The 25599-nt window shown below is 41.7% G+C and overlaps 1 protein-coding gene and 1 long non-coding RNA gene across 2 annotated transcripts in view; one reads left to right on the top strand and one right to left on the bottom strand.

Moving 5' to 3' along the window:
• LOC142202337 (uncharacterized) overlaps positions 1 to 25599 on the bottom strand; it is a 652408-nt gene that overhangs the window by 200343 nt on the left and 426466 nt on the right. The gene's annotated exons all lie outside the window — the stretch shown is intronic.
• On the top strand, positions 5277 to 6206 carry LOC142202355 (olfactory receptor 6P1-like). The gene has a single exon (XM_075272440.1). It carries the CDS (start codon positions 5277 to 5279, stop codon positions 6204 to 6206), a length of 930 nt encoding a protein of 309 aa, XP_075128541.1.

Below are 25599 nucleotides of genomic sequence, written 5' to 3'. Positions count from 1 at the left end.
TACCCATGTCCATGGCACCATGTCCACTGCATTTCCCATGTCCAGATACACCACTTTCACTGCATTACCCATGTCCAGGGCACCATGTCCACTGCATTACCCATGTCCAGATACACCACTTCCAGTGCATTACCCATGTCCAGATACACCACGTCCACTGCATTACCCATGTCCAGATACACCATGCCCACTGTCTTATCCATGTCCAGATACCACACGTCCACTGCATTACCCATTTCCAGGACACTATGTCCACTGCCTTACCCATGTCCAGGACACCATGTCCACTGCATGACCCATGTCCAGATAAACCACCTCCACTGCATTACACATGTCCAGAAACAATGTCCACTGCATAACCTATGTCCAGATACACCACTTCCACTGCATTACACATGTCCAGGACACCATGTCCTCTGCATAACCCATGTCCAGATCCACCATGTCTACTGCATTACCCATGTCCAGATACACCACGTCCACTTCATTACCCATGTCCAGATACACCACTTCCACTGCATTACCCATGTCCAGATACACCACTTCCACTGCATAACCCATGTCCAGATACACCACTTCCACTGCATTACCTATGTCCAGATACACCACATCTATTGCATTACCCATGTCCAGGACACCATGTCTACTGCATTACCCATGTCCAGATACACCACTTCCACTGCATAACCCATGTCCAGATACACCACTTCCACTGCATTACCTATGTCCAGATGCACCACATCTACTGCATTACCCATGTCCAGATACACCACATCTACTGCATTACCCATGTCCAGGACACCATGTCTACTGCATTACCCATGTCCAGATACACCACGTTCACTGCATTACCCATGTCCAGATACACCACATCCTCTACATCACCCATATCCAGATACACCATGTTCACTGCATTACCATTGTCCAGATAAACCACTTCCACTGCATTACATCATAATACTGTGATTTCTGTGTTTTGGTGTTTTCCTCTAAAAGTGCACTTCTTCTATGGTTTAACAGGTAACATTTAATGTAGAATTTACGTTTATCTCTACTCATGTCCCCAAGTTTTTTTGTCTTATCTTCAAGTGTTATGGCCAAGAGGATGCTCAGTGCTGTCGGTGGTGTTATACCATCTAAAAGGACAAAACTGTCTACAGGTATTATGGAAACAATTACTTCTGTCAAAATTAATCAGTGATGGATTCATCAGGATTTTCACACACCTATCACTGATGCCTCTAAATAATGAGCTCACCATCTCTCTATCAAGTTGCATTTACTATACTGCTCATCTCACTGCTGGGGCCACTGTGATGGCACATAAAAAAAACTAAGAAAAAAACTAGGATTGAAAATGGTTGCCATGTAGAGATGAGCGAACACTGTTCGATCGAATATCAGGCCGTTCGAGGTATTCGACTCCAATCGAATACCACAAGGCAAACGCACTAAAAATTTGTGTCTCCTCCCACCTTCCCAGGAACTACGACAACGGAGGCAGTGAAAAAAATCGGAAAAAGTAATCGGCGGCCGAAATCAGGTGAGTTCGGATTTATACGAATGGTGGATTTCAGATCCGGGTCATATGAGACTGTGAACTATGTGATTGTGAGACAGGGATAGCTGTACAGGCAGGGATAGCTAGGGATAACCTTTATTTAGGGGGGAATGTTACTGAGCACACAGCCAGCACTACTACACCGGAGAACCGCTGAACCCTGCTGCATACTCAGCATCTCTGGTCTGATCTTAGACTCTGCCTCCTCACAGACGAGCCTCCGGCAGGACTAGTGTTGATTGGCCGAATGCTGTAGTCTGTATGGCATTCGGCCAATCAATTCTGGTCAATGCATTCCTATGGGAAAAAGTCAGCTCCCGCATAACCGCAAGCTGACAGGAATCCCGACATAATACAGTGACTTGGGCTTGTTAGATACCCCCAGACATGCTTCCCCTGCTGTCCCAGTTGCATTTTAGAGGTGTTGGCATCATTTGCTGAGGTGTGATAGTGGACTTGGTGACTCTCCTGAGTCGAATGGTGGGATACCCTGAAACAAAGCATTTTCTCCCATAGACTATAATGGGGTTCGATATTCGTTCGAATAGTCTAATATTGAGATGCTATTCAAAACAAATATCGAATATCGAACATTTTACTGTTCGCTCATCTCTATTGTCATGTCAAAAATCCCTGTGTCATTGCATCTGTCAATGCCAACCCCATTTTGATGTCACATCTGTTCCCATAAAGGGATAACTTTTAATTTATTTATTTTTTTTTTCAAAATACATTTCTTCATAAGTTTTCAATTTTGCTCACAGTCACAAAATTGTCTTCCAAATAACAAGCCTGCAACACTTACAAGCCATTAAAACTGGCTATTGTTTTCTGTAAAATCATTGTCTTTTCCAGTATGACTACCATGTGTGTCTAAATACCAGTATATACTAGTGTATAGTGTGTAGTGTTTTGTATCCACTACTTACCAGCTAGACAATACATAGATAAGTCCTAGGAGTCCGGAGTGTGTCATACAAATACATATTCTCACAGTCTATTCAGTAGGACTATCAGCTGTGTATCCACCTGACTTCTGCAGAACACAACTGATGGTCCCAACCCCATTTATAAGGCAAGAAATCCCACTTATTAAACCTGACAGGACACACCTGTGAAGTGAAAACCATTCCGGGTGACTACCTCATGAAGCTCATCAAGAGAATGCCAAGAGTGTGCAAAGCAGGAATCAAAGCAAAAGGAAACGAGAATATAAGACAGATTTTCAGTTGTGTCACACTTTTTTGTTTAGTATACAATTCCACATGTGGTAATTCATAGTTTTGATGCCTTCAGTGTGAAACTACAATTGTTATAGTCATCAAAATACAGAAAACTTTTTGAATGAGAAGATGTGTCCAAACTTTTGGTCTGTACTGTATATTAGAGATGAGCGAACACTAAAATGTCCGAGGTTCGAAATCCGATTCGAACAGCCGCACACTGCTCGACTGTTCGAACGGATTTCGAACCCCATTATAGTCTATGGGGGGAAATGCTTGTTTCAGGGGTACGCAAAATTCGAGAAAATTATACTTACCAAGTCCATGAGTGACGGTTGGGCTGGATTCTCCTTGAAGTCTTCTCCCGGCGCAGTGCCCCTGCGGTATCTTCCAGCTGGAATTCACTCTGCCTAGGCATTGGGGCCTAGGCAGAGTCGACTGCGCATGCGCGGTCGGCTCTGCCCGGCCCGACGCCTGAGCACAGCCGACTGCGCATGTGAGGGCATGCCCGCGCATGCGCAAGTCGGCTCTGCCTAGGCCGGATGCCTAGGTAGAGTGAATTCCAGCACGAAGACACCGTGGGGGCGCTGCACGGAGAAGACTTCTAAAGGTAAGAGAAGAACCAGCGTTGATTGGCAGAATTTATAGCATTCTGCCAATCAACGCTGGTTCTGCATTGAACCATAAACTTCGAACAGCTAGTAGTGTTCAATCGAGTACAAGTATTTCGAATACCGTAGTATTCGATCGAACACCTACTCGCTCATCTCTACTGTATATGTTTTTTTATATACACTAATACATGATATATTTTACATCACTTCATTAACTCTTTCTTTGTTTATGTAAATCTATTGAAGAACTTTTTCACATTACTCCTGGTTTTGCTACAATGGATTCAGACTACGGGCTAACAATGGAAAAGGTTGATGGCAATTTTTCTTGTTTAGAAAATCTAAATTCAAAATTGTAAATGTAAAATTCCCCAAAGCTCTTCATCCCCGGGTGTATTATAGAGCTGCGGATTATTCCCCGGAGGTGTCTCCAGCTCGGCTTCCCAGCACAATGGTTTACATGATGAGATTGGAAGGAGATATAAAGCTCTGATCACCCAGATCCCGGGGCCGGCACACTCTGTACCTCGACCTCCTGCCAGTCACAACATGGAAGATCCTATCTGGAGTGGTAAGTGCCCTCTAATGATGTGTCCATGATGTGTGTTTGTTTTAAAGAAGACAAATTATTGTCTCATCTTCTTTTGTATCATTTATCATTTTTGGTAATTAATGGTGTTGAGCGATCGGGATCGGGAAAGATCGGATCCTGATTGAGCAAATTTCACGATCGGGATTGCAATCGGCTGGAAAATGATTGAAAATCTAATTTTGAAATCGATCCTCAAATCTCAAGACTGGCTCAACCCTATTTACTAAAAATTAGAGGAAGAAAAGACCACTGGATATTATTGTCAACATCTCTTGTACCTTGTCACCTATACATTCTCCTATAGAGAGTCCACCAGCATGGAAATCACCTGATAGGGAAGATGTCACCAGGAAATGTCCTGTTGGTTAATCCATGGTTTTATGTTAAACATATTTTTTTTAAGAATTTTTGGTGATTTTTTTCATTTTCCAAATTATTGTCAATATTTATTTATTTATTTATTTATTTTTTTAAGTCTTGCAAATCCAACACCAAGTCTAACATAGTCTGTGACTTCCAGTTTCTCGGAGATGGACCATGGGTAATAGATGTAATGGACTGCAGCAGAGCCTATTGACTACTATGGTAGAGATTTTTAGGCATGGTCTGTGACATGGGTGGAGGTCATTGTACAGAGGGGGCAGATAAGCTGGGATTGTGACTGGTGAATTCTGTGTCTTATCTACATGATAGCTGCGATCATCAGAGTGCTGTAAGTGAGAGGGCTGCTGCAAAGTTATCTACGTAAATCAGGAAGTATCTGCATATTATTTGGTTTAGTGGCCAAAGTCAGAACTGTGTGATTTTTTGTTTTTTATTGAAGATATAGATAAAATTATGGGATTTAAAAAAATAAATAAATTACCAAAAATAGGTTTAACATAAAGCTTCCCATGTCTGTACATTATTTGCAATGTTTTTGTACCTAGCCTTAGAATAGTGTTTGTAGAGTTCTCCTTCGCTGTACATTTCTTGTGCATTGTACACTTGGGATGTGACTGTCTCCATCTTGGCCATGGGGCATGCCAAACGGGACCATTGAATCATTGGTTCTGGAGTGCATGAAAACTTAAATAATTTTTTAATTTTTTTTTACTACTGTTGGATTCATTTTTGGAACCCAAGCAATCCATTCATTTGTGGCTAAAATGTTTTTATTGATGTGTTTTTACTACAGTGTCATCTCCATAGAAGGTTCTACATATAATAATTAGACTATAATCATCCTGTTCATTGGATTTCATGTAACACTTTTTTTTTTAATATTACCCAATAAGTTATGAATGATGAATAACTCGGTGGTCAAGGAGTTTGTTCTTCTGGGATTTGAAGTCCATCCCTACTTTAAAGCTCAGCTCTTCACCCTCTTCCTTATTGTATACATCATCACCATGATCGGGAATCTCCTCATCATCGTACTAGTCTGGACCTATAAGAACCTCCATTCTCCTATGTACATCTTTATGTCTAACTTCTCGTTCTCCGACATGATGTTTACTACAAATGTTGTTCCGAATCTTCTGTCCATCCTACTGAAAGAGAAACAAAGAATCTCTCTGGATGAATGCTTTGCCCAGTTTTACTTTTATGGAACACTTGGCAGTACAGAATGTTTCCTTCTTACGTTGATGTCCTATGACCGATACTTGGCCATATGCAACCCATTGACTTACTCTCGTATTATGGACAGCAATCTCCAAAAACATCTTCTCCTTACATGTTGGGGGTTAAGTTTCACAGTAACACTTATCCCAGTTGCTCTTATGTATCAGTTATGTTTTTGTGGACCTTTTGAAATTGACCATTTTTTCTGTGACCTCGCCCCCGTTTTGGCTCTTTCTTGCTCAGATACTTCAGTTCTTAAAACAGAAACCCTGGTGTCATCGATCTTTGTGGTCCTTCTTCCATTTGTGCTAATTATTTCTTCATACACTTGTATTATCCTCACCATCCTCCGAATTCCTTCAACCCAAGGCAGGCAGAAGACATTCTCCACCTGTAGCGCTCACCTTCTGGTCGTGTGCACCTACTTCTTGACCATTATTACTGTTTATAGTAATCCAAAAAAATATTCACCCAATGTCAACAAAATAAGATCCTTGTTGTACATTGTATTCACTCCAATGTTCAACCCAATGATCTACGCTCTTAGAAATAAAGAGATCAAAAACGCTTTTCGCAAACTTTTTATGACTGTGAGAAAGAAAATAATTTAGTTATTTTTCTAGAAGAATCAACTTATTTCCACCCCTATTGATTCAATGCCAATAACCCCTAAGTGGGACTCCAGAAGACCTTCTTTAAAGGGACCCTACCATTTAAACACTTTTTTTTCTAGTTGACACGTCGGAATAGCCTTAAGAAAGACTATTTGTCTCCTACCTTTATAAGTCGTCTCCGGCCCGCTGTTCAGTGAAAAATCCATTTTTAGTCAGTATGCAAATGAGTTCTCTCACAGCACTGGGGGCAGGCTCCAGTGCTCAAACAGCACTGGGGGCGTCCCCAATGCTGCGATAGAACTCTCTCCAGCGACGGCTCCATCTTCTGCAGCAACCACCTCTTCATCTTCATCTTTTTTTGGAGGCCGCTTACACACACATATACAGTACGCTCTTGTTCTCCATAGAACTACAGGAGCATACTGCGTATGCGCGCATAAGCGGCCTCCAAAAAAATGGCCGCCAGCCGGCCTGTGTACTCGGCTTTGCCTAGGTCCCGATTGGCAGAGCCGGCTGCGCAGGCGCAAAAGTTTGATCCCAGCCAGAAGAAGAAGATGAAGAGGCAGTTGCTGCAGAAGATGGAGGCATCGCTGGAGAGAGTTCTCTCGCAGCATAGGGGACGCCCCCAGTGCTGTTTGAGCGCTACAAGAGGACTCATACCGACAAAAAACTTATTTTTCACTGAATGGCGGACCGGAGACAACTTATAAAGACAAATAGCCTTTCTTAAAGCTATTGTGATGTGTCAACTAGAAAAAAAAGTGTTTAAATGATAGGATCCCTTTAAAGTCCAAGCCCCCTGAAATGTATAGGTTTCCATTCTGTTGTACTGCACCTTTTTCTAGAGATTCAAGTTCATCCTGTGACCCCTTTTCACCGAAGGTATCCAGTTAGTTATGTAGCGTTAACCATTAATGTCCTAGTTTGTTGCTCATTGTCACAGCCCATTGTCTAGGAGGACATTGACCAGGGGTGAACCTACCCCTTTCGCCGCCCGAGGCGAACGACAGAAAGCCGCCCCCCCCCCCCCCCCCGGGAGGAGGGGGCGGAGCGGGCGTGACACAACGGTGGGGCTTAGTGAAGGGGGCGGGGCTTAGCACCGTTCGTAGGCAGAGAGCAGGCACGGAGAGGACCTGCTCTCTACCTGAGCATGGGGGGAGGCTGCTGGAGCAGCGCTGCTCCAGTGGCCTCCCCAATCCACCGCTCGGTGCTAAGCCAGTCCCGGACAGCTTGTCCTGGACTGGCTTAGGTAAGCAAAAGTGCCGCCCTCCCTGGGGCCCTGGCATAGCGCCGCCTGAAGCGGTTGCTTCAGGTCGCCTCATGGGAGGTGCGGCGCTGACATTGACCTTTGGGGAATGCAGTTTGCCTTCATTTTGGCTGAATTACAGGGAAGTGGACTTTTACTATCCACCCAAGATCCTAGTGATGGCTTGACCTTTATGTTTTTTCTCTGATCTTCACCACTTGCCTTTTATATTTTTTGTTCTCACTTAGGTATATTATTGTGCTGCAGGCTCTATCTGGGGTCCTTTTTCTAAATTGAAATAAAGGATTTTTCTTGCTTTGCTATCAGAGAGCCGGATCCTTCTACTTTTACTACATGGTGAGCGCTGGCCTGGGCGTTGTTCTGTGCACCCAGAGTCAGTTTGCAGCTGTTGAACCTTGTTTTCTGATTTGTATATGGCTTATCCATGATCAGGACTTACTCCCATTTTCCCCTTGGTACTCCTTTGTTCACTGGTCCTGATGGCTGAAGTTTGCAAGCCCCGAGTGTGACCAAGGTTTTCGGATACAACAGAGAGGAAAATTGGGCACTTTCCCCCATTCTAATTCTTTTTCCCTACATCCCAAACTTGTTTTCCGGATCAGTGAGGCAAACACTAATTCCAGCCCACCAACAACCCATAACCACCTATTCCTTAATCTCCCTCCACCATCGCTAATTCTTTTTACTCTGGTAGCAGGTAGCCCACACATATTAGTATTTTATTAGGATGCCCTAAGGCCCCGTTCACACGGGGCACGGAATGGCAGATTTTGATCCTGATTCTGACGCGGGAAGCTGCATCAGAATAGGGCCAAAATGCACCTGCCACGACTGTTGCGGCTTCTGACAGCTGCAGCTTCCAGCTCCGGAGTAGGCCCAAATGAATCAGGAGCGTGCTGCCACGAGGCGGATGCCGCGGCTGTGTCAGCTGTGGAATCCACCCGAAGACCGCTATCGTGAGGGGACGGATTATGACGTGAATTCAGCGCCAAACTCAACATCATCTTGCTGCAGATGGTGTCACTGTGCATCGGTCAACAATACAGCGCCTTTGCACAAGGAGAAGCTGTATGTGAGAGATGAGAAAGAAGCCGTTTCTGCAAGCACGCCACAAACAGAGTCGCCTGAGGTATGCAAAGGCACATTTGGACAGCCAGCTTCATTTTGGAAGAAAGTCCTGTGGACTGATGAAGCAAAGATTGAGTTGTTTAGTCATACAAAAAGGTGTTATGCATGGCGTCCAAAAAAACAGCATTCCAAGAAAAACACTTGCTACCCACTGTAAAATTTGGTGGAGGTTCCATCATGCTTTGGGGCTGTGTGGCCAATGCCAGCACCGGGAATCTTGCTAAAGTTGAGGGTCGCATGGATTCCACTCAGTATCAGCAGATTCTTGAGAATAATGTTCAAGAATCAGTGACGAAGTTGAAGTTACGCCGGGGATGGAGATTTCAGCAAGACAATGATCCAAAACACCGCTCCAAATCGACTCAGGCATTCATGCAGAGGAACAATTACAATGTTCTGGAATGGCCATCCCAGTCCCCAGACCTGAATATCATTGAACATCTGTGGGATGATTGGAAGAGGGCTGTCCATGCTCGGCCACCATCAAACTGAACTGAATGCACATTTTTTATAAAGAGGAATGGTCCAAAATACCTTCATCCAGGATCCAGGAACTGATTAAAAGCTACAGGGAGCGACTAGAGGCAAAAGGAGGAGCTACTAAATGTTACTGGCACTTTTCTGTTGAGGTGCCCAGACTTATGCACCGGTCACATTTTGGTTTAATGCATATTGCACATTTTCTGTTAGTACAATAAACCTCATTTCAATCCTGAAATATTACTGTGTCCATCAGTTATTAGATAGATCACACTGACGTGGCAAACACCAAAATATTTACAATTAACAATGATTAAGATTAATGGGGGGGGGGCACAAACTTTTTCATAGGACTGTAAGTATTATTAATTTTATTCCAGTGAGAGATTATAGTCCCTTATCCATGATAATCCTCCTTCTCACAGCAATACCTCAAATCTGCAGTATCGCCATATCAATTCATGCCCTGTTTCAGTAGCCATCACTCTACATCAGTTGCAGGGAATGGATCTTGAGGTCAAATGAGAACTCTTTAGACTCACAGACTCATGTCACCTCTTTAGATGAAAAATTGGTTGAATTCTTTAGACTAAACGCTAGGTCCGGAACGCCTGACCCTCTTATCTAGGAAACACACTAGTGCCAGGCAAAGAAAAAATGTAAAGCTTCCAAAAAGAATCTGCAAATACATCCACAGCAGCGCTAACTTCTCATTGGCAATACAGAAGGAGAATTCATCTCAGCTTTGGTCAAAAAAACGAAAGCAAAAACACTCATGGAAAAAAATCAGACACAAGACTGGTTCTATCCAGTCCAACAAAGGTAAAACAGAATCTTCTTTCCAGCAATTCTATACACTTCTCTATAATCTTGAGTCTCCATCACAATTTCCTCCATTGTTTGATAAGCCCCAAGATCGGCACCTTCCCAGCAGGCCTAGACCTGCTTAGTTTACGCACACAAGATTCATCCGCATTATGATGAGCCTATGACCGTAGATGAGGTTGCAAAAATTCTGAATAATTTCCCCCCACCCCAGACGGAGCGCCTTTATTATGCAATAAAAAGTTTCAGATTGTTAACGACGACATTTAATGCTCTATTGGCAGGAGTTATCCAAGACAGTGTCATGAAGACCACGTAACTCTATCTGCTAAGCTCTACCCGGAGCTCTAGTCCAATTCCATTGCTGAACTTTGACATAAAACTCTGGGCCAAACTCCTTACTTTAAGATTTCACCCATTCGTTCCCCCTCTGGTAAAGGATGAACAAGTTGGCTTTGTCCATGGAGAATAAGGCAGTGATTAATAAGTCAGACTTCTCCAAGCCATCAGATTGGTGCAGACCAGCGCCGCACCTCCCATGAGGCGACCTGAAGCGACCGCTTCAGGCGGTGCTATGCCAGTGCCCCAGGGAGGGCGGCATTTTTGCTTACCTAAGCCAGTCAGCTTAGCACCGAGCGGTGAATTGGGGAGGCCGCTGGAGCAACGCTCAGGAAGAGAGCAGGTCCTCTCCGTGCCTGCTCTCTGTCTGCGAACGTGCTAAGCCCCGCCCCCTCCATGTCACCCCCACCCCCTTCACTCTGCCACACCCCCTCCTCCGAGGGGGGGGGGGGCTTTCTGTCGTCCGCCTCGGGTGGCGAAAAGGGCAGGTTCACGCCTGGTGCAGACGACAAAAGCCACTCTGGTCCTTCTCAGTATCAAATTCTCTATGTGATTCTGTAATTTGTGTATGTATACAATGTATATCAAACACATTTCCATATGCATGTACGCATGTAACTATGTATAACTTAACATTTGTGTTTTCACGAATCACAGCCATGATAGTAGGATGTCTGCTCTGTGTCACATGACATCCTCTTCCGATAACACTGGCTCAGCTCCTGATCCGTTACCACCTTCATGACTTCTATCACATCAGTTTGGAGGAATGACTTAAGCATCTTTCTATATTCTTGCTTATTATCATTAGAGATGAGCGAACGGATTTCGATCGAATTGATATTCGATCAAATATCAGGCTGTTCGAGGTATTCGATTACAATCTAAACCACGTGACAAACGCACTAAAAATTTGCATCCCCTCCCACCTTCCCTGGCGCTTTTTTTGCACCAATAACAGTGCAGGGGAGGTGGGACAGGAACTACGACAACAGAGGCATTGATAAAATATCGGAAAAAGGAATTGGCGGCCGAAATCAGGTGACCTCCACTTTATACGAATGGTGGATTTCAGATCCAGGTCATATGAGACTGTGAACTATGTGACTGTGAGACAGGGATAGCTGTACAGGCAGGGATAGCTAGGGATAACCTTTATTTAGGTGGGAATGTTAATCACCCAGCTCTTTGGGGCTCTATCTGGTTGGGATCCCTGTCAGCTTGCGATATGCAGGAGCTGACTTTTTCTCATAGGAATGCATTGACAAGCATTGACTGGCCGAATGCCATACAGAAGTACAACATTCGGCCAATCAACGCTGTTTCTGCCGGAGGAGGCAGAGTCTAAGATCGGTCCACAGTAGTCTCCATTGTAGTCCAATCTCAGACGTAGCAGTGTTGAGCGCACGCTACTAGAGATGAGCGAACAGTGTTCTATCGAACTCATGTTCGATCGGATATTAGGCTGTTCGGCATGTTCGAATCGAATCGAACACCGCGTGGTAAAGTGCGCCATTACTCGATTCCCCTCCCACCTTCCCTGGCGCCTTTTTTGCTCCAATAACAGCGCAGGGTAGGTGGGACAGGAACTACGACACCGGTGACGTTGAAAAAAGTAGGCAAAACCCATTGGCTGCCGAATACATGTGACCTCTAATTTAAAAGAACAGCGCCGCCCAGGTTCGCGTCATTCTGAGCTTGCAATTCACCGAGGACGGAGGTTTCCGTCCAGCTAGCTAGGGCTTAGATTCTGGGTAGGCAGGGACAGGCTAGGATAGGAAGGAGAAGACAACCAACAGCTCTTATAAGAGCTAAATTCCAGGGAGAAGCTTGTCAGTGTAACGTGGCACTGACGGGCTCAATCGCCGCAACCCAGCTTTCCCAGGATCCTGAATGGAATACACTGTCAGTGTATTCCCGTATACCCGATATATACCCCGATACCCGTTCCAACGGTGTGCCCCCCCACCTTCACCCCAGAAATACCCTGCAAGTCCCCTAGCAATAGAATTGGGGCTATATACACCCACAATTTTTACTACTGGTATACAGTGCCATTGTCTGACTGGGAATTCAAAGAATATATTGGGAATACAAATACCCTCATTTCTTGCTACTGCCATATAGTGCCAGTGTCTGACTGGGAATTCAAAGAATATATTGGGGTTACGTGCACCCACAATTTTTACTACTGGTATACAGTGCCATTGTCTGACTGGGAATTCAAAGAATATATTGGGGTTATAAATACCCTCATTTCTTGCTACTGCCATATAGTGCCAGTTTCTGACTGGTAATTCAAAGAATATATTGGGGTTACGTGCACCCACAATTTTTACTACTGGTATACAGTGCCATTGTCTGACTGGGAATTCAAAGAGTATATTGGGAATACAAATACCCTCATTTCTTGCTACTGCCATATAGTGCCAGTTTCTGACTGGGAATTCAAAGAATATATTGGGGTTACGTGCACCCACAATTTTTACTACTGGTATACAGTGCCATTGTCTGACTGGGAATTCAAAGAATATATTGGGGTTATAAATACCCTCATTTCTTGCTACTGCCATATAGTGCCAGTTTCTGACTGGTAATTCAAAGAATATATTGGGGTTACGTGCACCCACAATTTTTACTACTGGTATACAGTGCCATTGTCTGACTGGGAATTCAAAGAGTATATTGGGAATACAAATACCCTCATTTCTTGCTACTGCCATATAGTGCCAGTTTCTGACTGGGAATTCAAAGAATATATTGGGGTTACGTGCACCCACAATTTTTACTACTGGTACACAGTGCCATTGTCTGACTGGGAATTCAAAGAATATATTGGGGTTATAAATACCCTCATTTCTTGCTACTGCCATATAGTGCCAGTTTCTGACTGGTAATTCAAAGAATATATTGGGGTTACGTGCACCCACAATTTTTACTACTGGTATACAGTGCCATTGTCTGACTGGGAATTCAAAGAATATATTGGGGTTATAAATACCCTCATTTCTTGCTACTGCCATATAGTGCCAGTTTCTGACTGGGAATTCAAAGAATATATTGGGGTTACGTGCACCCACAATTTTTACTACTGGTATACAGTGCCATTGTCTGACTGGGAATTCAAAGAATATATTGGGGTTATAAATACCCTCATTTCTTGCTACTGCCATACAGTGCCAGTTTCTGACTGGGAATTCAAAGAATATATGGGGGTTACGTGCACCCACAATTTTTGCTACTGGTATATAGTGCCATTGTCTGACTGGGAATTCAAAGAATATATTGGGGTTATGTGCACCCACAATTTTTACTACTGGTATATATTGCCAATGTCTCACTGGGAATTCAAAGAATATATTGGGGTTATGTGCACCCACAATTTTTGCTACTGGTATATAGTGCCATTGTCTCACTGGGAATTCAAAGAATATATGGGGGTTACGTGCACCCACAATTTTTGCTACTGGTATATAGTGCCATTGTCTGACTGCGAATTCAAAGAATATATTGGGGTTATGTGCACCCACAATTTTTGCTACTGGTATATAGTGCCATTGTCTCACTGGGAATTCAAAGAATATATGGGGGTTACGTGCACCCACAATTTTTGCTACTGGTATATAGTGCCATTGTCTCACTAAGAATTCAAAGAATATATTGGGGTTATGTGCACCCACAATTTTTGCTACTGGTATATAGTGCCATTGTCTGACTGGAAATTCAAAGAATATATGGGGGTTACGTGCACCCACAATTTTTGCTACTGGTATATAGTGCCATTGTCTCACTGGGAATTCAAAGAATATATTGGGGTTACGTGCACCCACAATTTTTGCTACTGGTATATAGTGCCATTGTCTCACTGGGAATTCAAAGAATATATTGGGGTTATGTGCACCCACAATTTTTGCTACTGGTATATAGTGCCATTGTCTCACTGGGAATTCAAAGAATATATGGGGGTTACGTGCACCCACAATTTTTGCTACTGGTATATAGTGCCAGTTTCTGACTGGTAATTCAAAGAATATATTGGGGTTACGTGCACCCACAATTTTTGCTACTGGTATATAGTGCCATTGTCTCACTGGGAATTCAAAGAATATATTGGGGTTATGTGCACCCACAATTTTTGCTACTGGTATATAGTGCCATTGTCTGACTGGGAATTCAAAGAATATATTGGGGTTATGTGCACCCACAATTTTTGCTACTGGTATATAGTGCCATTGTCTCACTGGGAATTCAAAGAATATATTGGGGTTACGTGCACCCACAATTTTTGCTACTGGTATATAGTGCCATTGTCTCACTGGGAATTCGAAGAATTTATTGGGGTTATGTGCACACACAATTTTTGCTACTGGTATATAGTGCCATTGTCTGACTGGGAATTCAAAGAATATATTGGGGTTATGTGCACCCACAATTTTTGCTACTGCTATATAGTGCCAGTTTCTGACTGGTAATTCAAAGAATATATTGGGGTTACGTGCACCCACAATTTTTGATACTGGTATATAGTGCCATTGTCTCACTGGGAATTCAAAGAATATATGGGGGTTACGTGCACCCACAATTTTTGCTACTGGTATATAGTGCCATTGTCTGACTGGGAATTCAAAGAATATATTGGGGTTACGTGCACCCACAATTTTTGCTACTGGTATATAGTGCCAATTTCTGACCGGTAATTCAAAGAATATATTGGGGTTACATGCACCCACAATTTTTGCTACTGGTATATAGTGCCATTGTCTCACTGGGAATTCAAAGAATATATGGGGGTTACGTGCACCCACAATTTTTGCTACTGGTATATAGTGCCATTGTCTGACTGGGAATTCAAAGAATATATTGGGGTTATGTGCACCCACAATTTTTACTACTGGTATATATTGCCAATGTCTCACTGGGAATTCAAAGAATATATTGGGGTTATGTGCACCCACAATTTTTGCTACTGGTATATAGTGCCATTGTCTCACTGGGAATTCAAAGAATATATGGGGGTTACGTGCACCCACAATTTTTGCTACTGGTATATAGTGCCATTGTCTGACTGCGAATTCAAAGAATATATTGGGGTTATGTGCACAAACAATTTTTGCTACTGGTATATAGTGCCATTGTCTCACTGGGAATTCAAAGAATATATGGGGGTTATGTGCACCCACAATTTTTGCTACTGCTATATAGTGCCAGTTTCTGACTGGTAATTCAAAGAATATATTGGGGTTACGTGCACCCACAATTTTTGCTACTGGTATATAGTGCCATTGTCTCACTGGGAAATCAAAGAATATATTGGGGTTACGTGCACCCACAATTTTTGCTACTGGTATATAGTGCCATTGTCTCACTGGGAATTCAAAGAATATATGGGGGTTACGTGCACCCACATTTTTTGCTACTGGTATATAGTGCCATTGTCTCACTAAGAATTCAAAGAATATATTGGGGTTACGTGCACCCACAATTTTTGCTACTGGTAGATAGTGCCATTGTCTCACTGGGAATTCAAAGAATATATTGGGGTTACGTGCACCCACAATTTTTGCTACTGGTATATAGTGCCAGTTTCTGACTGGTAATTCAAAGAATATATTGGGGTAACGTGCACCCACAATTTTTGCTACTGGTATATAGTGCCATTGTCTCACTGGGAATTCAAAGAATATATTGGGGTTACGTGCACCCACAATTTTTGCTACTGGTATATAGTGCCATTGTCTCACTAAAAATTCAAAGAATATATTGGGGTTACGTGCACCCACAATTTTTGCTACTGGTATATAGTGCCATTGTCTCACTGGGAATTCAAAGAATATATTGGGGTTATGTGCACCCACAATTTTTGCTACTGGTATATAGTGCCATTGTCTCACTAAGAATTCAAAGAATATATTGGGGTTACGTGCACCCACAATTTTTGCTACTGGTATATAGTGCCATTGTCTCACTGGGAATTTAAAGAATATATTGGGGTCATGTGCACCCACAAATTTTTGCTATTGGTATAAAGTGCCATTGTCACACTGGGAATTCAAAGAATATATGGGGGTTACGTGCACCCACAATTTTTGCTACTGGTATATAGTGCCATTGTCTGACTGGGAATTCAAAGAATATATTGGGGTTACGTGCACCCACAATTTTTGCTACTGGTATATAGTGCCAATTTCTGACCGGTAATTCAAAGAATATATTGGGGTTACATGCACCCACAATTTTTGCTACTGGTATATAGTGCCATTGTCTCACTGGGAATTCAAAGAATATATGGGGGTTACGTGCACCCACAATTTTTGCTACTGGTATATAGTGCCATTGTCAGACTGGGAATTCAAAGAATATATTGGGGTTATGTGCACCCACAATTTTTACTACTGGTATATATTGCCAATGTCTCACTGGGAATTCAAAGAATATATTGGGGTTATGTGCACCCACAATTTTTGCTACTGGTATATAGTGCCATTGTCTCACTGGGAATTCAAAAAATATATGGGGGTTACGTGCACCCACAATTTTTGCTACTGGTATATAGTGCCATTGTCTGACTGCGAATTCAAAGAATATATTGGGGTTATGTGCACCCACAATTTTTGCTACTGGTATATAGTGCCATTGTCTCACTGGGAATTCAAAGAATATATGGGGGTTACGTGCACCCACAATTTTTGCTACTGGTATATAGTGCCAGTTTCTGACTGGTAATTCAAAGAATATATTGGGGTTATGTGCACCCACAATTTTTGCTACTGGTATATAGTGCCATTGTCTCACTGGGAAATCAAAGAATATATTGGGGTTACGTGCACCCACAAATTTTGCTACTGGTATATAGTGCCATTGTCTCACTGGGAATTCAAAGAATATATGGGGGTTACGTGCACCCACATTTTTTGCTACTGGTATATAGTGCCATTGTCTCACTAAGAATTCAAAGAATATATTGGGGTTACGTGCACCCACAATTTTTGCTACTGGTAGATAGTGCCATTGTCTCACTGGGAATTCAAAGAATATATGGGGGTTACGTGCACCCACAATTTTTGCTACTGGTATATAGTGCCATTGTCTGACTGGGAATTCAAAGAATATATTGGGGTTACGTGCACCCACAATTTTTGCTACTGGTATATAGTGCCAGTTTCTGACTGGTAATTCAAAGAATATATTGGGGTTACGTGCACCCACAATTTTTTTACTGGTATATAGTGCCATTGTCTCACTGGGAATTCAAAGAATATATTGGGGTTACGTGCACCCACAATTTTTGCTACTGGTATATGGTGCCTTTGTCTCACTGGGAATTCAAAGAATATATTGGGGTTATGTGCACCCACAATTTTTGCTACTGGTATATAGTGCCATTGTCTGACTGGGAATTCAAAGAATATATTGGGGTTACGTGCACCCACAATTTTTGCTACTGGTATATAGTGCCATTGTCTGACTGCGAATTCAAAGAATATATTGGGGTTATGTGCACAAACAATTTTTGCTACTGGTATATAGTGCCATTGTCTCACTGGGAATTCAAAGAATATATGGGGGTTATGTGCACCCACAATTTTTGCTACTGCTATATAGTGCCAGTTTCTGACTGGTAATTCAAAGAATATATTGGGGTTACGTGCACCCACAATTTTTGCTACTGGTATATAGTGCCATTGTCTCACTGGGAAATCAAAGAATATATTGGGGTTACGTGCACCCACAATTTTTGCTACTGGTATATAGTGCCATTGTCTCACTGGGAATTCAAAGAATATATGGGGGTTACGTGCACCCACATTTTTTGCTACTGGTATATAGTGCCATTGTCTCACTAAGAATTCAAAGAATATATTGGGGTTACGTGCACCCACAATTTTTGCTACTGGTAGATAGTGCCATTGTCTCACTGGGAATTCAAAGAATATATTGGGGTTACGTGCACCCACAATTTTTGCTACTGGTATATAGTGCCAGTTTCTGACTGGTAATTCAAAGAATATATTGGGGTAACGTGCACCCACAATTTTTGCTACTGGTATATAGTGCCATTGTCTCACTGGGAATTCAAAGAATATATTGGGGTTACGTGCACCCACAATTTTTGCTACTGGTATATAGTGCCATTGTCTCACTAAAAATTCAAAGAATATATTGGGGTTACGTGCACCCACAATTTTTGCTACTGGTATATAGTGCCATTGTCTCACTGGGAATTCAAAGAATATATTGGGGTTATGTGCACCCACAATTTTTGCTACTGGTATATAGTGCCATTGTCTCACTAAGAATTCAAAGAATATATTGGGGTTACGTGCACCCACAATTTTTGCTACTGGTATATAGTGCCATTGTCTCACTGGGAATTTAAAGAATATATTGGGGTCATGTGCACCCACAAATTTTTGCTATTGGTATAAAGTGCCATTGTCACACTGGGAATTCAAAGAATATATGGGGGTTACGTGCACCCACAATTTTTGCTACTGGTATATAGTGCCATTGTCTGACTGGGAATTCAAAGAATATATTGGGGTTACGTGCACCCACAATTTTTGCTACTGGTATATAGTGCCAATTTCTGACCGGTAATTCAAAGAATATATTGGGGTTACATGCACCCACAATTTTTGCTACTGGTATATAGTGCCATTGTCTCACTGGGAATTCAAAGAATATATGGGGGTTACGTGCACCCACAATTTTTGCTACTGGTATATAGTGCCATTGTCAGACTGGGAATTCAAAGAATATATTGGGGTTATGTGCACCCACAATTTTTACTACTGGTATATATTGCCAATGTCTCACTGGGAATTCAAAGAATATATTGGGGTTATGTGCACCCACAATTTTTGCTACTGGTATATAGTGCCATTGTCTCACTGGGAATTCAAAAAATATATGGGGGTTACGTGCACCCACAATTTTTGCTACTGGTATATAGTGCCATTGTCTGACTGCGAATTCAAAGAATATATTGGGGTTATGTGCACCCACAATTTTTGCTACTGGTATATAGTGCCATTGTCTCACTGGGAATTCAAAGAATATATGGGGGTTACGTGCACCCACAATTTTTGCTACTGGTATATAGTGCCAGTTTCTGACTGGTAATTCAAAGAATATATTGGGGTTATGTGCACCCACAATTTTTGCTACTGGTATATAGTGCCATTGTCTCACTGGGAAATCAAAGAATATATTGGGGTTACGTGCACCCACAAATTTTGCTACTGGTATATAGTGCCATTGTCTCACTGGGAATTCAAAGAATATATGGGGGTTACGTGCACCCACATTTTTTGCTACTGGTATATAGTGCCATTGTCTCACTAAGAATTCAAAGAATATATTGGGGTTACGTGCACCCACAATTTTTGCTACTGGTAGATAGTGCCATTGTCTCACTGGGAATTCAAAGAATATATGGGGGTTACGTGCACCCACAATTTTTGCTACTGGTATATAGTGCCATTGTCTGACTGGGAATTCAAAGAATATATTGGGGTTACGTGCACCCACAATTTTTGCTACTGGTATATAGTGCCAGTTTCTGACTGGTAATTCAAAGAATATATTGGGGTTACGTGCACCCACAATTTTTTTACTGGTATATAGTGCCATTGTCTCACTGGGAATTCAAAGAATATATTGGGGTTACGTGCACCCACAATTTTTGCTACTGGTATATGGTGCCTTTGTCTCACTGGGAATTCAAAGAATATATTGGGGTTATGTGCACCCACAATTTTTGCTACTGGTATATAGTGCCATTGTCTGACTGGGAATTCAAAGAATATATTGGGGTTACGTGCACCCACAATTTTTGCTACTGGTATATAGTGCCAGTTTCTGACTGGGAATTCAAAGAATATATTGGGGTTACGTGCACTCACAATTTTTGCTACTGGTATATAGTGCCAGTTTCTGACTGGTAATTCAAAGAATATATTGGGGTTATGTGCACCCACAATTTTTGCTACTGGTATATAGTGTCATTGTCTGACTGGGAATTCAAAGAATATATGGGGGTTACGTGCACCTACAATTTTTGCTACTGGTATATAGTGCCATTGTCTCACTGGGAATTCAAAGAATATATTGGAGTTACGTGCACCCACAATTTTTGCTACAGGTATATAGTGCCATTGTCTGACTGGGAATTCAAAGAATATATTGGGGTTATGTGCACCCACAATTTTTGCTACTGGTATATAGTGCCATTGTCTCACTGGGAATTCAAAGAATATATTGGGGTTACGTGCACCCACAATTTTTGCTACTGGTATATAGTGCCATTGTCTCACTGGGAATTTTAAAGAATTTATTGGGGTTATGTGCACCCACAATTTTTGCTACTGGTATATAGTGCCATTGTCTGACTGGGAATTCAAAGAATATATTGGGGTTATGTGCACCCACAATTTTTGCTACTGCTATATAGTGCCAGTTTCTGACTGGTAATTCAAAGAATATATTGGGGTTACGTGCACCCACAATTTTTGCTACTGGTATATAGTGCCATTGTCTCACTGGGAATTCAAAGAATATATGGGGGTTATGTGCACCCATAATTTTTGCTACTGGTATATAGTGCCATTGTCTCACTAAGAATTCAAAGAATATATTGGGGTTATGTGCACCCACAATTTTTGCTACTGGTATATAGTGCCATTGTCTGACTGGGAATTCAAAGAATATATGGGGGTTACGTGCACCCACAACTTTTGCTACTGGTATATAGTGCCATTGTCTCACTGGGAATTCAAAGAATATATTGGGGTTACGTGCACCCACAATTTTTGCTACTGGTATATAGTGCCATTGTCTCACTGGGAATTCAAAGTATATATTGGGGTCATGTGCACCCACAATTTTTGCTACTGGTATATAGTGCCATTGTCTCACTAAGAATTCAAAGAATATATTGGGGTTACGTGCACCCACAATTTTTGCTACTCTTATATAGTGCCATTGTCTCACTGGGAATTCAAAGAATATATTGGGGTTACGTGCACCCACATTTTTTGCTACTGGTATATAGTGCCATTGTCTCACTAAGAATTCAAAGAATATATTGGGGTTACATGCACCCACAATTTTTGCTACTGGTAGATAGTGCCATTGTCTCACTGGGAATTCAAAGAATATATGGGGGTTACGTGCACCCACAATTTTTGCTACTGGTATATAGTGCCATTGTCTGACTGGGAATTCAAAGAATATATTGGGGTTATGTGCACCCACAATTTTTGCTACTGGTATATAGTGCCATTGTCTCACTGGGAATTCAAAAAATATATGGGGGTTACGTGCACCCACAATTTTTGCTACTGGTATATAGTGCCATTGTCTCACTGGGAATTCAAAGAATATATTGAAGTTATGTGCACCCACAATTTTTGCTACTGGTATATAGTGCCATTGTCTCACTGGGAATTCAGAGAATATATGGGGGTTATGTGCACCCACAATTTTTGCTACTGGTATATAGTGCCATTGTCTCACTGGGAATTCAAAGAATATATTGGGGTTACGTGCACCCACAATTTTTGCTACTGGTATATAGTGCCAGTTTCTGACTGGGAATTCAAAGAATATATTGGGGTTACGTGCACCCACAATTTTTGCTACTGGTATATAGTGCCAGTTTCTGACTGGTAATTCAAAGAATATATTGGGGTTACGTGCACCCACAATTTTTGCTACTGGTATATAGTGCCATTGTCTCACTGGGAATTCAAAGAATATATTGGGGTTATGTGCACCCACAATTTTTGCTACTGGTATATAGTGCCATTGTCTGACTGGGAATTCAAAGAATATATGGGGGTTACGTGCACCTACAATTTTTGCTACTGGTATATAGTGCCATTGTCTCACTGGGAATTCAAAGAATATATGGGGGTTACGTGCACCCACAATTTTTGCTACTGGTATATAGTGCCATTGTCTCACTGGGAATTTTAAAGAATTTATTGGGGTTATGTGCACCCACAATTTTTGCTACTGGTATATAGTGCCATTGTCTGACTGGGAATTCAAAGAATATATTGGGGTTATGTGCACCCACAATTTTTGCTACTGCTATATAGTGCCAGTTTCTGACTGGTAATTCAAAGAATATATTGGGGTTACGTGCACCCACAATTTTTGCTACTGGTATATAGTGCCATTGTCTCACTGGGAATTCAAAGAATATATGGGGGTTACGTGCACCCATAATTTTTGCTACTGGTATATAGTGCCATTGTCTGACTGGGAATTCAAAGAATATATGGGGGTTACGTGCACCCACAACTTTTGCTACTGGTATATAGTGCCATTGTCTCACTGGGAATTTAAAGAATATATTGGGGTTACGTGCACCCACAATTTTTGCTACTGGTATATAGTGCCATTGTCTCACTGGGAATTCAAAGAATATATTGGGGTCATGTGCACCCACAATTTTTGCTACTGGTATATAGTGCCATTGTCTCACTAAGAATTCAAAGAATATATTGGGGTTATGTGCACCCACAATTTTTGCTACTGGTATATAGTGCCATTGTCTCACTGGGAATTCAAAGAATATATGGGGGTTACGTGCACCCACAATTTTTGCTACTGGTATATAGTGCCATTGTCTGACTGGGAATTCAAAGAATATATTGGGGTTATGTGCACCCACAATTTTTGCTACTGGTATATAGTGCCATTGTCTCACTGGGAATTCAAAGAATATATTGGGGTTACGTGCACCCACAATTTTTGCTACTGGTATATAGTGCCATTGTCTGACTGGGAATTCAAAGAATATATTGGGGTTACGTGCACCCACAATTTTTGCTACTGGTATAAAGTGCCAATTTCTGACTGGTAATTCAAAGAATATATTGGGGTTACGTGCACCCACAATTTTTGCTACTGGTATATAGTGCCATTGTCTCACTGGGAATTCAAAGAATATATGGGGGTTACGTGCACCCACAATTTTTGCTACTGGTATATAGTGCCATTGTCTGACTGGGAATTCAAAGAATATATTGGGGTTATGTGCACCCACAATTTTTACTACTGGTATACAGTGCCAATGTCTCACTGGGAATTCAAAGAATATATTGGGGTTATGTGCACCCACAATTTTTGCCACTGGTATATAGTGCCATTGTCTCACTGGGAATTCAAAGAATATATGGGGGTTACGTGCACCCACAATTTTTGCTACTGGTATATAGTGCCATTGTCTCACTGGGAATTCAAAGAATATATGGGGGTTACGTGCACCCACAATTTTTGCTACTGGTAGATAGTGCCATTGTCTCACTGGGAATTCAAAGAATATATTGGGGTTATGTGCACCCACAATTTTTGCTACTGGTATATAGTGCCATTGTCTCACTGGGAATTCAAAGAATATATGGGGGTTACATGCACCCACAATTTTTGCTACTGGTATATAGTGCCATTGTCTCACTGGGAATTCAAAGAATATATGGGGGTTACATGCACCCACAATTTTTGCTACTGGTATATAGTGCCATTGTCTCACTGGGAATTCAAAGAATATATTGGGGTTATGTGCACCCACAATTTTTGCTACTGGTATATAGTGCCATTGTCTCACTGGGAATTCAGAGAATATATGGGGGTTATGTGCACCCACAATTTTTGCTACTGGTATATAGTGCCATTGTCTCACTGGGAATTCAAAGAATATATTGGGGTTACGTGCACCCACAATTTTTGCTACTGGTATATAGTGCCAGTTTCTGACTGGTAATTCAAAGAATATATTGGGGTTATGTGCACCCACAATTTTTGCTACTGGTATATAGTGCCATTGTCTCACTGGGAATTCAAAGAATATATGGGGGTTACGTGCACCCACAATTTTTGCTACTGGTATATAGTGCCATTGTCTGACTGGGAATTCAAAGAATATATTGGGGTTATGTGCACCCACAATTTTTACTACTGGTATACAGTGCCAATGTCTCACTGGGAATTCAAAGAATATATTGGGGTTATGTGCACCCACAATTTTTGCCACTGGTATATAGTGCCATTGTCTCACTGGGAATTCAAAGAATATATGGGGGTTACGTGCACCCACAATTTTTGCTACTGGTATATAGTGCCATTGTCTGACTGCGAATTCAAAGAATATATTGGGGTTATGTGCACCCACAATTTTTGCTACTGGTATATAGTGCCATTGTCTCACTGGGAATTCAAAGAATATATGGGGGTTACGTGCACCCACAATTTTTGCTACTGGTATATAGTGCCAGTTTCTGACTGGTAATTCAAAGAATATATTGGGGTTACGTGCACCCACAATTTTTGCTACTGGTATATAGTGCCATTGTCTCACTGGGAAATCAAAGAATATATTGGGGTTACGTGCACCCACAATTTTTGCTACTGGTATATAGTGCCATTGTCTCACTGGGAATTCAAAGAATATATGGGGGTTACGTGCACCCACATTTTTTGCTACTGGTATATAGTGCCATTGTCTCACTAAGAATTCAAAGAATATATTGGGGTTACGTGCACCCACAATTTTTGCTACTGGTAGATAGTGCCATTGTCTCACTGGGAATTCAAAGAATATATTGGGGTTATGTGCACCCACAATTTTTGCTACTGGTATATAGTGCCATTGTCTCACTGGGAATTCAAAGAATATATGGGGGTTACATGCACCCACAATTTTTGCTACTGGTATATAGTGCCATTGTCTCACTGGGAATTCAAAGAATATATGGGGGTTACATGCACCCACAATTTTTGCTACTGGTATATAGTGCCATTGTCTCACTGGGAATTCAAAGAATATATTGGGGTTATGTGCACCCACAATTTTTGCTACTGGTATATAGTGCCATTGTCTCACTGGGAATTCAAAGAATATATGGGGGTTATGTGCACCCACAATTTTTGCTACTGGTATATAGTGCCAGTTTCTGACTGGTAATTCAAAGAATATATTGGGGTTACGTGCACCCACAATTTTTGCTACTGGTATATAGTGCCATTGTCTCACTGGGAAATCAAAGAATATATTGGGGTTACGTGCACCCACAATTTTTGCTACTGGTATATAGTGCCATTGTCTCACTGGGAATTCAAAGAATATATGGGGGTTACGTGCACCCACATTTTTTGCTACTGGTATATAGTGCCATTGTCTCACTAAGAATTCAAAGAATATATTGGGGTTACGTGCACCCACAATTTTTGCTACTGGTAGATAGTGCCATTGTCTCACTGGGAATTCAAAGAATATATTGGGGTTATGTGCACCCACAATTTTTGCTACTGGTATATAGTGCCATTGTCTCACTGGGAATT

This window comes from Leptodactylus fuscus, chromosome 5 (assembly GCF_031893055.1).
Source record: "Leptodactylus fuscus isolate aLepFus1 chromosome 5, aLepFus1.hap2, whole genome shotgun sequence".
NCBI lineage: Eukaryota > Metazoa > Chordata > Amphibia > Anura > Leptodactylidae > Leptodactylus > Leptodactylus fuscus.
This window is presented reverse-complemented; position numbering and strand designations above follow the sequence as displayed.

What these genes read in the sequence shown, in the direction of transcription:
- LOC142202355 (XM_075272440.1), top strand. Translation starts at nt 5,277, where the DNA reads ATGAATAACTCGGTGGTCAAGGAGTTTGTTCTTCTGGGATTTGAAGTC.